Source organism: Ambystoma mexicanum, chromosome 12, assembly GCF_040938575.1.
Source record: "Ambystoma mexicanum isolate Mex_15411 chromosome 12, UKY_AmexF1_1, whole genome shotgun sequence".
NCBI classification, from domain to species: Eukaryota; Metazoa; Chordata; class Amphibia; order Caudata; family Ambystomatidae; genus Ambystoma; species Ambystoma mexicanum.
Window position 1 is genome coordinate 229526594 of NC_090936.1, and position 15712 is coordinate 229542305.

The window sequence follows — 15712 nt, forward strand, 5'->3', positions numbered from 1 at the left end:
GCACCCCAGCCTGCTCTGCTGGCGTCTGATTCTACTACCAAATCCGGAGTATCTCCAGGCTTCCATGCTCTGTAACCACCAATGGAGTTCTGTCATGGCTTCTTGGTCTAGGGACACTAATAACCTTTTTCGCTATCACTGACCTCAGTTCTTTCCGACTCGCTCACACTTTCTGGGTCGGCAATTCCAGCACCGCTCTTTTGGTGTCTATTACGAAGCCTAGGAATTCTATTCTCTGGGCGGGGCAGAGATCTGGCTTCTTGGAATTGATGAGGAAACCGCGGGAGGTTACCAGGTTGCATACCCATTCTGCTTGGTCTCGTAGCTGTGCTGCGCTTTGACCCAGAATCGGTATATCGTCTAGGTATATTATGATCCTTATCCCTCTCTTGCGAATGGCAGCTGCTACAGGGGCGCATGAGCTTGGTGAAGGCCCACGGGGCGGATGCTAACCCAAATGGAGGGCAAGTGAACCTCCACAGTTCGGTACCCCACTGAAATCGGAGATATTTCCGATGCTGTTCTACAATGTTTATTGTTAGCTTAGACATCCTTGAGATCGAGACGGACAAGCCAGTACCCTGTCCTGAGAAGATCCCGAAGGAGGTGAATTCCTTCCACCTTGAAGTGTCTGTACACTACCCATTCGTTCAGACTCTTCAGATTTATTATGGGTCTGACCTTCTCCCCTCTGTGGACTAGGAACATGTTGCTGATAAGGCCTGGCGCCTCCTGTACTCCTTTCTTGCCCCTTTTACTGCTAGATCGTGTAATTCGCTGAAGAGCTGCACTCTTTCGCCCTGAGACTTGAACATTGGGGATGGCGCTCGTGCCTGTGAGGGGATGCCTACGAACTCTAGTCGCATACCTAACAGTGCCTGCAGCACCCATGCATCGCTGGATATCTCGCGCCATGCCTGTAAAAACCAGACTGTTATGCCCCCTACCTTGCAGGGAGCAGCTATGGTGCTCGCCGCTTGGTGCACTCTGCTGTCTGTAGGCTCCTCCCCATCTTCTATTTCTTGGGAAACGGCTCCTTGCTGGGAAGAGGTTGGCTTGCTGACGTGTTTCCCAGTATTGGGTTCTCTGTCCCTGGGACCTTCTGTTAGAGGTGAAGCGACCGGACGCTCGACCCCTCTGGCGCCTGGTCCTGGAAAAAACACGCCCGTAAAAGATTCTCTTGATGGAATTTTGAGCCTTTTCCAGGGCAGAATACGTTCCCACAAACTGGTTCATCTCCTTGGCGAAGGTGTCTCCGAATAGTTTTACAAAGGTAGCGGGCGCCCCTCTCTCGCAAGAACAGACATGATAACCTGTTCAGTGGTTATTAACCACTTGAGAGTTCGCAGCCACTGCTTTTACTCACTGTGCCTTTCACAGATGGGAAATATCCATTTGCATATCAGTCTTTGTCCTGCCCAGGGGCAGTCCAGCACCGAAATACAATGGCAATTCCAATCTGAACGAGAGTACCACCAGCAACCCCATACATGTGTTTCACCCTTGTTGGGGATCATCAGTGAGGTGAAGCTGATGCCTCTCTAAGCACAGTGAGAGGGAGACCACGTCTGGTTGCCCCCAGGAGACCTAGGGTTACCAATCCCAGGTTCCTTAACAAATAGTTTTACAAAGGTAGCGGGCGCCCCTCTCTCGCAAGAACAGACATGATAACCTGTTCAGTGGTTATTAACCACTTGAGAGTTCGCAGCCACTGCTTTTACTCACTGTGCCTTTCACAGATGGGAAATATCCATTTGCATATCAGTCTTTGTCCTGCCCAGGGGCAGTCCAGCACCGAAATACAATGGCAATTCCAATCTGAACGAGAGTACCACCAGCAACCCCATACACGTGTTTCACCCTTGTTGGGGATCATCAGTGAGGTGAAGCTGATGCCTCTCTAAGCACAGTGAGAGGGAGACCACGTCTGGTTGCCCCCAGGAGACCTAGGGTTACCAATCCCAGGTTCCTTAACAAATAGTTTTACAAAGGTAGCGGGCGCCCCTCTCTCGCAAGAACAGACATGATAACCTGTTCAGTGGTTATTAACCACTTGAGAGTTCGCAGCCACTGCTTTTACTCACTGTGCCTTTCACAGATGGGAAATATCCATTTGCATATCAGTCTTTGTCCTGCCCAGGGGCAGTCCAGCACCGAAATACAATGGCAATTCCAATCTGAACGAGAGTACCACCAGCAACCCCATACACGTGTTTCACCCTTGTTGGGGATCATCAGTGAGGTGAAGCTGATGCCTCTCTAAGCACAGTGAGAGGGAGACCACGTCTGGTTGCCCCCAGGAGACCTAGGGTTACCAATCCCAGGTTCCTTAACAAATAGTTTTACAAAGGTAGCGGGCGCGCCTCTCTCGCAAGAACAGACATGATAACCTGTTCAGTGGTTATTAACCACTTGAGAGTTCGCAGCCACTGCTTTTACTCACTGTGCCTTTCACAGATGGGAAATATCCATTTGCATATCAGTCTTTGTCCTGCCCAGGGGCAGTCCAGCACCGAAATACAATGGCAATTCCAATCTGAACGAGAGTACCACCAGCAACCCCATACACGTGTTTCACCCTTGTTGGGGATCATCAGTGAGGTGAAGCTGATGCCTCTCTAAGCACAGTGAGAGGGAGACCACGTCTGGTTGCCCCCAGGAGACCTAGGGTTACCAATCCCAGGTTCCTTAACAAATAGTTTTACAAAGGTAGCGGGCGCCCCTCTCTCGCAAGAACAGACATGATAACCTGTTCAGTGGTTATTAACCACTTGAGAGTTCGCAGCCACTGCTTTTACTCACTGTGCCTTTCACAGATGGGAAATATCCATTTGCATATCAGTCTTTGTCCTGCCCAGGGGCAGTCCAGCACCGAAATACAATGGCAATTCCAATCTGAACGAGAGTACCACCAGCAACCCCATACACGTGTTTCACCCTTGTTGGGGATCATCAGTGAGGTGAAGCTGATGCCTCTCTAAGCACAGTGAGAGGGAGACCACGTCTGGTTGCCCCCAGGAGACCTAGGGTTACCAATCCCAGGTTCCTTAACAAATAGTTTTACAAAGGTAGCGGGCGCCCCTCTCTCGCAAGAACAGACATGATTCCGAATAGCATGCCCTTTGCACGCTTCATAGGACGATGGATTGCTTAGCTTACTGTCTATTTTTAACAGGACTCTGCGCCTTCTCTCTGAAGAGAGCGCACAGTTCGCATTCCCCAATAGGCAAACTGTGCGTTGTGCCCAGTTGGCTAGTACTGGGGACGAGGTGGGGGGGGGGGGTCCACTGGAGTGCCTGTTTCTATGGCCGTCTCGGCCAATTCCATGATTTTTGCGAGAGGTCTAACAGCGTATCCTGACATCCGCGCTACGCTCTGTCCACCACTTTCCTCACATCTTTGGATGACTTTGTAACAAAGGTGACCATCTTTGGGTCGAGATCTGGGGTGTCTGTTACTTTGCCTGGCAGCTCAGGTCTGGGCCATTCCGCCCTCATCTTGCATCTTATCTCTCGGTCAAAGGTTTTCTCATGTGGAGAGTCATGTACTGGGCAACTCTGGGTGATGGCACCCAGTCTGTAGATCTAGGATGCCTTATCGATTCTGGATCGAACATATCTCCTAGGAGTTTGTCATCCGGGGGCTGATCCTGCGTCTCGAGTCTTTGAGGGGATATATCCTCCTCTCCGCTCTCGTCATCTGGTGTGTACACGGCATCCTCTTCATCCCCTGAATTGTACACCCCTGTGGCAGGGGGTCAATAGCCTGGCACTGTTGCCCTTCTCAAGGGCCTCATTTAGCCTGTTTACCGGGTCAACTGGCTCTTGGGGCATCAAGCCTACCCCTTCTGGTTGGCTCAGGGGTGTCAGTCTCTACTCTGCCAAGCATTTTTACAGCCTTTATGATCAACCCCAGAATTGGGGTGTCATGCTGAGGTCCCCTAGCCAGGGCTTAGCGCCCTCCTCTTCTTGGACTGGTCTTGTTCGGCTTTTTGCTTATTAAGCATAGCCTCTAAGTGGTCCAACCTCTGGGTAAGAGGGACCCCCCCACCCCCCTTCTGAGACTGCTTGGGACAAGAGTCCCCTAGGACCTTTTTTAAACTTAAGGAGAGATCCTGGTCCTCCTGCATGGGTTCTTCCACCCATTCCTCAGAGCTCCACTCTGGAGACGTGGATCTGGACCCTCTGGGCTCGTTGTATTGTGCCATAACGCAATATATGGTGGAACCTCAGCGTTGCTTATACTTATTGTTTTTGCCTTTTGTTATGCTTGGGTATTATTAATTTAGAAATGCCCGCACGACTTCCAAAGAGGAAATGTTCACAATTTTAAATATGATATAGTATTCCTACAGAGCTCCAGTCGCGCTGCGCTGAACCGTCCTCTCGCATTCCATTCGCAAAACAGCTCAGCGCGGCACGTGGTAGCTGCTGGGGTGAGCTTTCTCATAGCTGGACTTCCGCCGGGTCGGTGAGCGAGCGACCACGTATTATGGCCTGAGGAGGCTGGGCCAGGGGCCTAGTGAGGGCGTGTTCGCTCGCAGCTCCTGCCCCGGCTCCTCTGACTAAAAAAACTGCTTGCAGAAGGAGACCACGGGATGCTGCGGTGGTGAAAGAGGAAGCGAGAACTCTCCTCAAAAGCATACGTCGCTGGACTCGGTACATGAAAATATACTAATAATCACTTGGAACGCCTACTGCAATAACACATGCTCTCCTCTCATGAATAAATATGCATAAACATACAGTATGTGGGCGTGACGCGTCTAATGTAACAAATAACTACCAAGTACAAATCATCAAACAATATTATTTCAATGCACATTGTAAGAGGTACTTCGCTCAGGAGCAGCAACAAAGAAGGGCGAGTTGAGAGCCAGCTAAGGTCCCTCTTATTGACAGGGGTCAACCCTGATTGGACAAGAGGGGTGGTACAGGACTACGAGGACTCAAGGGATTTTGGGCATTTGTAGTCCAAGGACATTTTTTCTGTTATTTCAAACTATGCTACCACTATGTTTGTTGTAAGCTTCCAGGGGAGCTGGAAGGAACAAAAAGAAAGCGTTATCAAGTTTTAAAATAAAAAAAATTTAAAAAAAAGTTTGAATTGCCATGGGAACAGTGATGGAAGTAATGCTCGCCTGTCTTGCCATAGAATATTATTATTATTTTTTTCTTGTGCTTTGTTTTTTTTTTTCTTTTTTTTCTGCATCCATAGATATAGTGAGGTCACTTTTGAATCTCTTTGGGTCTACACTGAGCAATGCAGCCCCAAGCTTTCACATTTTTGAAGAGCAGATGCTGAAACCAGCCCCTGGTGTCCGGCATTACCCAGCAGGCAGGAGCTACCTCTAAGGGAGTATGTGGCATGCTGCAAATCAAACCTCTGCACGAGATGCAGACTTACTTGTTGTCCATTATTTATTATCCATTATACTTTAAACATTTTCTAGACTTCTTCAAATGCTGCTTTATATGCCTTCAGGCACACCCACTCGATATTACACAGGTACGTTTTGTATGGCATCAGTTGGTTTGGGGAGCCAACAGTAGCTGTTGGTGAGGAGTGAAATGGCTCTCAAAAATATCCAACCCTGAATCCAGTTATGGCTCTGTTGCTTCTGTCTCTGGTGATGCAGCTACACTGCACTTATTGTTTGTACTCCTACTCTTATTAGCTGTCATTTCGGTCTAGACTCTTCCCCAATGGGTGGGTATCAGACTGATATGGTAATGTTTTTTTCCTTTCTGGCACAGAGAGTGAAAATGTGATTTGTGCTTCACCTGTATAGGTTGCATTACAAAGAAATGGCAATTGTAGCGTCTGTTTCTTCCTAAGGGAGAACTTCTTATTTTTTTTAATTGATAAAACATTCAGCTTTAATACATAAAACTTACACTCACAAAGCATCAACTTCATTACTTCACCTTTTCTTTTCGAGTTCCTGCAAGGCGTCTGAGTATTCGCTCATCTAACTAATCAAGGCGTCGAAGGGCCATGTCCATAATCGGATTTCTAACCATACCATGACCTAGTCAATTCAATTTAAACTTTAGTCTGTCACTGTAATATTCTCTCAAGGAATCCCAGTAAGCATCTGATCAAGGCGGGGATATCTCCTCCATACAGCCTCTCCTACCACTAATCGGCATCTGTGCCCGCAACCTTTTTTTAGTTTTTCATAAAGTAATAAAGTTCTTTCTGTTCTTAACTCAGGGCAGAACAAGATCAAATGCTTTAAAGTTTTGTCATGCAAATTGCAAAAACGACAGGCTATAACCACCTCTCCATTTCCATATCGAGCTAAAGTAGCTCTTGTGTGTAGTATGTTAAGACAATCTTAAAAAAGCAGTCACGAAAGTCAGGATTTGGGGATGTATTCCGGAGTAACATTTGGTATTCTAATCAAAAATTTTGATAGGGTATGGGTCTTTGAGGCTGCCCTTAAAGCTAAAGTTTCAGATCATTCCATTGTCCATATAGCTCTTTTAATCAAAAGGGGGTTCTCGCTCTGTGTTTTCACAGGGAAACCTAGTTGGGTTAGTATTCCATCAGATTTTTAGATGGCATTGATTTAATGCCCAATTTCTAGACTCTTTTGTTTTTTGGCGCTTCTTTTCTTTTATTAGAGTTTCCTTTCTTAGTGGCACTGACATACTATATTCAAGTCTCCACATAATACAAGCCATGGATTGATTAATTGAGTTTGAAGTTCATCGATCAATTTTCATTATTGTTGCCACACAACTTTCTGCAGTTTTACTCTTAGAGTTCCAATAGACACTAAATAATGCCATTATTCTGTCTTTTTGGGGAGACTTTTCCACCAGTTTAATTAGGGAAATCTGGATTAATGGGCTAGGATGAATTACCCGAATAACTCTTCCTACAGTGTTATTTTTTTAAATTAATGTTAATAAACCTGAACTTGGGCTTTCCTTTTTTTACCATTAGTCGCACTGTTCAAATAGCTTGTGTATCCATCTAGTAGGGGGGACTCTCATTCTTGGAAACATAACTTTATACAAGCTTACACCTATAGCGCGGAGTAGATGTGCAAAACCCTTAGGATCTTGGAACACAATCTGGAATCTATCCAGCAATGACTCCTCCCCATTCTAGTGGTTATTTGTATCTACTAGATATCTGGCTAGCCAATTCCAAGAGGCCTCTTTTGGGATCTTTGTGATTAAGATATTTCCTTTTTAGATGTTACATCACAAACTCTTATCGGAAGGCCCTTTATGGTGATCTTCCGCTCCTTTGGTCCTTTAAGGGAGAAGGGGACGTCCCTATCTGGTTTTGACTGATTTATTTTTCTACAGAGACATCTTTTTTGCAGGTTTATTTTCTTCGCTGTGTCTCATCTTCTGTCTTGCCACCATCATCTACAGCAGACATGAACACATAAACGTCAAAACCTAAGGATCTCAAGTCGTCTTTTGCTTTCATCATTAGGGTTGCCAAGCCTGAGGATTTCATACGTAAAAGTACTCTATCATCCTCATTCTCTGAGGGAATGGCCACAATCCTAATATCTTCAGATTTTATCACTCTCAGATGAGGAATATTCTCCAAAAGATTTCGATTTAGGATGAGGCAGTCTTTGGCTTTTAGCACTCTTTCTAGGAAGATTTTACTTGATGGCTTAATCTCTTGTAGATTTCGCCTCCACCTTGTGTCGGGCTCCCTTCTTTTTTTTTTTTTTCAGCAGTACGATAGCCCACGCTTTCCTTAGATCTGTTCGCTTCCTTAGGCGCAACTAGATTATTCTTCTGCAAATGTGCTATTTTCTTAAGGACTTGTGAGTAAGTTATTTATAACTGGGGCTCTCTTCAGATGTAGTTTTTCTCGCTTGTTTTCCAAGGCTTCAAAGTTGTTGTCCCTTTTTAGATCTTGAGGTGAAATCTCAACCTGGACTTGCCTCTGGTTTAATATTATTTTTTAATATTAATTTTGTCGTCCAACCTCTCCAATGTATCTATCTCTATGTCCACTGATTTATTTTTATTTATTGGTGTTTCTGAACAGCAGGATGACTCCTGCGTTTTGTCGACCTCTTCATAGATGGACAACTGCATCAAGTCTCCTGCTGAATCGTTGCAGACGCTTAGCCCCTCTTCTTCCTGTCTTAACTATTTTTTTTCTGAGGCTTTTAAATGGGTCTCATCAGTGTCCATTGGTTTTGGCAGATTAATCGACATTGTGGAAAGATGTGCTACAATTGTAACTGTTCTCATAGGCTCCACCTCCTTCCTTGGTTTTTATCTGATGGTGTATTTTTTTGTTTTCTTAAAGGACAACCTTTTTTTTTTTTGTTGTTGTTTTTGTAGAATAAGACCCTCTTTATTAAAGATTGCAAAAGATATATTTTTTTTTGGCCACTTTTCTTATCCTTTAAAGTGGATCTCTTTCTCTCTTTCTCGGTGAACTTGCTTCCCCTTGAATTTGTGTAGTTGCAACCTTCAATATATTTCGCCAACCACTACAAGAACTTTTTCTCTCTCTGTATCTCTATAGAGATATTACACCTATGCTTGGTAGTTCACTTCGAGCCAATCCTGCTTCCAGATAGATTTTAGGAGTTTGCCACATAGGATGACGGAGGTCTACATGTCAGTATAGAGAGTAGTGGTAGGTTGGGTGGTGTAGAGAGTGGAGGTAGGTGGGTGTATTTAGAGTGCATGGGGTGGTTGGGTGTGGGTAGAGTGATTTGCATTACTTAAGCAGAGAAGGCATTCGTTTTTCATTACTTTTGATGTGAGAGACCTTCCTTATGGGTGACGGCACAGAAGGCTCCATCCCTCTTATTGTTGATTGGAGTTACTCCGGCAGTCTCGTCAGTCGCAACAAGTACGTGGAACGAGCAATTTTTGTTGCAGCCCCTCAGTCAAACCGGGATCAGGAGATACGCCTTCATCACACTGAGGTGAATTGTGTTTTTATTTCCGTATTTTTCTTTTTTTTTTTTAGCGTTTCTAGGCTCTGTTGCTATGGTGATATCTAAATTTTTTTTCCTCGACACAGCTGCTTTAGACGTTGGACAATCGTGATAGCTACGTTCCTTTATTTCAATTGCATTGGCACTTATGGTAGTGTCTGGAGTTCTTTCCATACTACTAATGGAACGGTTAGCGGTAGAAGCCACTCGCGGAGCAGCATTTATTTGGTCACAAAGAGCACTGAGCAGGGAGCGGCCATCGGTCTCTTGGATGATATTCGCTCTTATGCTTTCACTGGAATCGGATGGTGATGTACAGTTTTCAACACACGATTCATTTACTTTCCTGCCCCAGACAAGCCACCACTACCACCTTTACCTCGGTTTTGTTGTAATTGGTGGGCTTGAATACGAGTTCTTGACAGTGCTCCAGTTTCGCACTGGGATAGTTCCTCTTTATCCATTGCCACGAGTGGAAAAAAACTCTCAAATAGTTGTGGGGAATGGAATCGGGTGATAATTCCCAATTTCACCAATCCAATAATTATGAGTGTAAATGCTTTGTGCGGCGGGACTCTTCCCCCTTGACCCCGCCAAACACGGCAAAACACTCGCACTTCACCCCGCTCTCGAGAGAGGCTGGTTTATGAAGGCACACCTACAGCAATTCCAACAGAGCTGTGAACAGGCTGTTTGAAGCACCGTGAACAGCAGGACAACACGGCAAAACACTCGCACCTCACTCCGCGCTCTCCTTCACATGTTGTTGGTTTCTTCATGATAAATACCAGGATGCACAGTTTTAAATGGTAAAGCATAGATTAATCCTAGTGCCCCATTTTTGTCTTTCAAATAGTGTGAATCACTGAATATCGAGACATCATGCTGTGCAGTTTTATGTGGTTCCCAGCTGTTCCTTTTGCGCTTGTTTTCTTTTCAGTTTTCCATTTTAACAAGAGGGTCAACAAGTTCGACTATGAAAGTGTGAAAGGGAGAACCATGGCCATGTCAGTATTTTTGAGTGACCTAAGCTGCGAGCCAGCTTTTTTGAAACTGTCTTGCATGTGCTTACTTAAGTAGAAGCAAAAGAAACCAGCACACAAATCTCCAAATGCAATGAATGTCATAATTCCAAATCTATTTATGAACAGTTGCCACAGGGGTATGTACCCTTTATGGAACACGTTGGTTTTACTGAAATTCAAGCTTTGAAAAGCTCTTGGATTACACTCAACTAACTGATGCAATCTTTATCACACGCTTAATACCGGAGACCAGCCTCCATTGTGCTGTCATGCTTCCAAGGCAAACTCCTTGCACTTGTGCTATCCCTGAACCATTAACATTAACCCACTGAGCAATCTCCTCCGTTAATAAAACTTTAGTGTGACAGATAAAAACAGTAACCCATTGGAAATTGCATCAGTTGCAGACAGGTAGCTTGCACCTGGGGGATGTGGGGGTGGGAGTTGCAGTGGGCATAGAGTGGGGGAGGGCGGACCTAACCCAGGTAGGACGTAGAGGAGAATCAACCAGGCAGGAGTACTGTACTAATCGGAATGCAGAGGTGTGACTGTTCCAGAGGAAGGAGTAAGACTGACCACAGATGGAGGAGGCAACTCGATTCTAAGTAGATTTGATGAGTAGCAGCAGAGCCTGAGCAAGGAATGGCAACTGAGACTAAGGTAGCATGAGCAGAGCTAAAGCAAAATTTGGAAAGACCAAAATTGCTTTCCAATCGTGTGGATGAAAAATCTGAACACAGGATACATAGTAGCAGGTAGTGGCCAGCATGAACATTGCAACTGTCTGAAAGATAGTTGGGGCCCGATTCACAGGGCGGTTTCCAATGGGATTGCGCCATTATAAAACACTTCCATGAATCAGGCCCACAGTGTCTTTCTAAGTGCTGCGGGGTCATGTTCCCGTTCTTTGATCTAGAAGTGCTTGGGGGTCATCTTGCTTAGAGGTGCGCACCGCAGATTCTACTGCTGGTTGCCATAATGATTCTGGTTATTGGATGGTGGTGGGAGTGGCTTAATGTGAGGCGGAACATGCATTTGGTGTTTGCCATTAACTCTCCTTGCGATTGCTTGCGTCTGGAACGGCATGTGCAGGAGGTCAGACGGGAAACGTTGGTTTGCCAAGGTAGTTGGAACCACTGCGTGTCGGGGGTTGGACTGGATACCAAAGAAAGTTGGGAGTTCTCCAAATTAACCGTTTTTTATTTTGAAGCAAATTTTAGGACGCTCTGATCCATCAAATCCTTGCTGCTGAGAAGGTATTCGGTAGGGTGGGAGGACATTTAGTTTGGGTCAGGGACTTTCAGGAATTCAAAGAAGTAATTGTTCACTTAATATCAAACAAGCAGACTTTATCATGGCTTGTTATAATGGGACTATTTTTTTTAACTCAGTATTTTACTTTTGTCGGCACATTTTAATATTGAACAGTTCTTTTGACATCTGTCTGTATGGTAAAAACCGTTTTGTAAGCTGAAGACACACATTCTTCAAATGTTGTGGTTTTATAGAAGAACTGAAAATGTCACTATATCTCATCCTAACCAATTCCTAAAATGTTCATTTGGCATCTTTTAGAATTTTCAGCAATTTAAATTTGCAAGCATGTAGCCAGGCCAGAAAGTCATTTGCCACTTGAATTCTCTACATGCAGACAGCACACAATTTATCACCAGCCAGTGGTTACTGCACGTTTTGAAGCCTGTTAAGTTAAATGTTTGATTTTTGGGTAACCACAGAACCTTTCTTCATCATGAGTGGAAACAAAATGCTTCAATACAGCTTATGCTTTAATGTTGTTTGTGCACCACTTCATGTTTCTGCAATAAAAACATGTACATTATTAGATGAGAGAATCCTGCATGATTTCCACCTTACAACATCATGACCCTATTGATGGATTGGTATTATATATCGCTTTCCAATGAAATGGAGTATTTGAAAATGTGGCTCCTACTTGCATTCTTGGCAGTGTGCTTTCTTTTTTTCTAAATGTACACATTTTTTCACTCATTTGTTTCTTTCAGTTGTTACTGTGTGTAGGAAACTTCTTTAGTACCAACCCTACAACTTCGTCTGAGTGGAAAGAATATAAAACCGGATCAAAGAAAGGCAAGTAGATCACATTATGGGAGGGAAATAAACCTTTGTAATACTGGCTACTTGTGTTAGAGATGGTTTCAACTCGTCAGAAATTAATAAACAAGTTGTGACGATCAGTAGACAAAAAGAATACACAATTTAAAAAAAGGTCTTGCTTCCTATTGGACCTGTGGACAAACACCTGACTATTGGGGCGATTTTTCTTTTTGCAAATCTTACCCTTTCCTTCCTGCACCACTGCTAGACCCAATGGGATTATTTTTCTTGACTTTGAAGGTTAGTGAGACTTTTTCCTCACTCACCTGCATTCATGTTTGTTTTGGGGATACTGGACAGTATTCTCTCTCTGGCCCCCCCCCCCACCCCCCCCCTCTTTCTATTTTTTTTTTTTTTTTAGGGCTTTGTTTTGGCATCCATCATTTTCTTATTGCAGTAACCGCACCTTATTTTGGCCCCTTTTGCAATGCCAATTTGCGTTCACTGGTTAGCCCACAGGTCTACCAGTGCAGGAGTTTTCCTCTCCTTTTTATGATATGTTTTATACATTTACAGCTAAAGCCATCTTACATGGACTTCTCTAGGGACACTTTGTCCCCTTTCCTTTGTCCCAAGTAGCATTTTCGCTTCATTTCCAGGCCTCCCATGAAAAGGCTGTTCAAGATGGGCTGTCCTTCATTGGCAGTCCTTAAAACCTGCCCGGTGGGGGAGGACCTCCTTTCTCCATGCACCTGAACGGTCTTCTTGCAAAAAAACCTGAAAAGACTCTCCTTTGTGTGTGAGCTGGCAGGCAGTAAGAAGTAGGGATGTCTGCCCTCAGTCGCCATTCCTCTGGGGTCTTGAATGTTGCTGCGCAAATACAGGGAATCTGGCTGTCCCCTATTGAAATGTTGCAAGTGTCTTTATTGGAGGGCTGAGGTTGTCTCCAGCCCCATGTATAAGGAGACTAGCTGTATCCAGAAAACGAGTCAGCCACTGGAGCTAAGAAGACTGCACAATGCCTTTGTACTGCTGCAGAAACCAGCATTGGCTTGACCAATACCAACACTTTGCAAACCTCAGCCTTCTGACGGGAAAGCCCACTGCAAGGTGTCTTTCTCCCTCTGACTGGTGATACCAGCCTGTCCTGCTCTAGGTACATCGCCGGTTTTCTATTATCGGAGCATTGAATTTCCTCAGCAAGGCCCGGATCTAGCTGTTCATCATTGTAGCTACATCTGGCTGGCCAAATGCCTGGAAGTCAGTGTGCATCCTCTAGACTCTGCTGGAACACTCAAAATCGGCTGAGCTGCCATCCAATGGGCCACGAGCCTGCTGGAAGTCCGAAATCTGGATGCTGAGTGTCTTCTAACCCTGCCAGGGGTCAGTGCAAGATGTGCATCCATGAAGTTATATATGTGGATCTACCAGTGATCGCGGGCATACTTTGGCAATTCACTGTCACCATTAATTACTTTGAAGTGATTAGGGGTCCTGAGACAACTGTTTAACTATCCCTGCATCCTTACTGGGTTTGCGTTTGGCGCAAAGTCCTGCTTACCTTATCTCTATCTGGAGCTGGCTCAGCGCAGTGGTGTGATTTCATTACTTCTCATTTCACTACAAATGGACTTAAGACTTGGTACAGGCAATGGCTCGACTTCAGAAGTTTTAGTATATGGTACTGAATGTCGTGTGACACATTTTCTCCCGACTTTTGTGCATGCAGTTATTGTGTGAATCCTTAATTCTCGCTGCCACTGGGAGCCAGTGCAGAGATTTCAGTCCTGGAGAAAGAAGATCCCTGGGCTTGAGGCCAAGGACCAGTCTTGCAGTCCTGTTCTGGATGAGTTGCAGAGAGTAGAGGCAAGCAGATTAAGGAAGAGGCTGTTGCAGTAGTACAGCCTAGAGAGAACCAGAGCTCTGGAGACAGTGAGCTTCTGGGCGAAGGAGATGAAAGGAAGAATACCTATGAGGGGGGGGGGGTGCAGCTGGTAGTGTGACTTAGAGATGCCAGAGATGTGAGGAGAGAAGGAAAGTGTGGAGTTGAAGATGATACTGAGGTTTTTAGCCTCACAGGTGGGAGCTGGAAGAGGGCCAAGGGAGGCCGGCCAGAGAGTGACAGGAAAGGAGGGAGCACTTGTGCCGATGAGGAGAATCTCAGTCTTACTGGCATTAAGGCAGAGATCATTGGTGGCACACCACTCCTTGGATGGCAGACATATGGAGAGTTGAAGAAGAGGTGGCTGAAGGGTGCCTGAAATTGAGCTGAGTGTCCTCTGCATAGCACTGAAAGTTGGGACCGAGAGTGGCAGTGCGTTGGGCAAGAAGTGCCAGGTATTGGTTGAACAGCCAGGGAGAGAGGTTGGACCCCTGGGGAACACCACAGGTAGAGATGGAGAGATAGAGCAGAGGAAGGACCCAAGTTGGACCTGGGAGGTTCAGCCAAGCCAGGGCCTGATCCGTGATACCCAGTTTATCACGGAGACAGTTTAGCATGTCAAAGGCAGAAGAGAGATCAAGTAAGATGAGGACACAGGGGGTGTTGGAATCGAAGTTGGAGAGCAGGTCTTCACGGACGTTCAGGAGAGCAGTTTCCATGCTTCTGGCGGCTCTGAAGCCAGACTGATGGTCATGGAGACAGCCAACAGATTCAGAGTGAAGATTAAGCTGGGAGATGGCCAGCTTTTCCAGGAGTTTGCACAGGAAAGGAGTGATGGAAATTGGACGATGGTTAGCCGGGCAGGAGGGGTCGGCAGAGGGTTTCTTAATAAGAGGGTGCAAAAGGGAGTGTTCCGGGGAGGGTGGGGGGGTGGGGGGGAACTCAAGTGTTTGCAGAATCAGCCAGAGCAGGCTTGGATGAGGGCTCTCTTCTTGATACGGACAGAGAACTGGCATTGCTGTTGGAGCAGCCGGCAGGCCAGTTTGTTAGAGGATGTACCAGAAGCACGCCATTTCTTATCTGCCACCATGCACTTGCGTTTAAGGGTGAGGGGGTCTGAGTCATACCAAGAGCTGCACTTGGCTTTGGGCTTCAAGCGGATCCTCATGACAGGGGCAAGAACATCAAGAGTATCATATATATATATATATATATATATATATATATATATATATATATATATATATATATATATATATATAATTAGCAGAGTTGTTCATGGAAAGGGCTAGGTCGGGGTGGGAGGGTTATGGGGGGAAGAGGTGTTAGAAAGTGCAGGCGAAAGTCTCAGCTGACGCACGCTTCATGTGTCGGATAACTGAGAAGGTAGGTGGCAGTGCTGGGGTTCGTTTGGCCTGAGGGTAGAGGGGGTGAGATGGGAGGAAAAGAGAAAGTGGTCACTCCAGGAGAGGGGACGAAAGGGAAAGGTCTGAAGAGATCCGAGCATCCAGAGTGTGCCCTGCAGAGTGGGTCGGGCCAGAGGGAAGAATAGAGAGAGTCGCAGAGGTCACGAAATAGTCTAGTGAAAGGACAGGAAGCATCCAGGTGGATGTCGAAGTCTCGAAGAAGGAGGAGTTGAGTGGTTGAGACCAGGAGGGAAGAGAAGAGGTCTGGGCACTCTGAGAGTAAGGGGGTGGGGGGAATCTGACCAGGTGGCCGATGGATGGTAGCCACAGTAAGGGAATGGCCAGGAGTGCAAGCCTGCAGACGAGGCATTCAAAAGAGTAG

The 15712-nt window shown here is 45.7% G+C and overlaps 1 protein-coding gene across 5 annotated transcripts in view; it reads left to right on the forward strand.

Moving 5' to 3' along the window:
* The window catches only part of CWF19L1 (CWF19 like cell cycle control factor 1), a 535479-nt gene that overhangs the window by 9558 nt on the left and 510209 nt on the right, over positions 1-15712 (forward strand). For 4 of the 5 annotated variants that reach the window (XM_069628338.1, XM_069628339.1, XM_069628343.1 and 1 more), the window contains exon 3: positions 11991-12075. The exons of the other annotated variant lie outside the window; for it this stretch is intronic. In XM_069628338.1, the coding sequence (XP_069484439.1) occupies positions 11991-12075 (85 nt within the window). The remainder of the gene's footprint in view (positions 1-11990; positions 12076-15712) is intronic. 5 annotated transcript variants of the gene reach the window in all.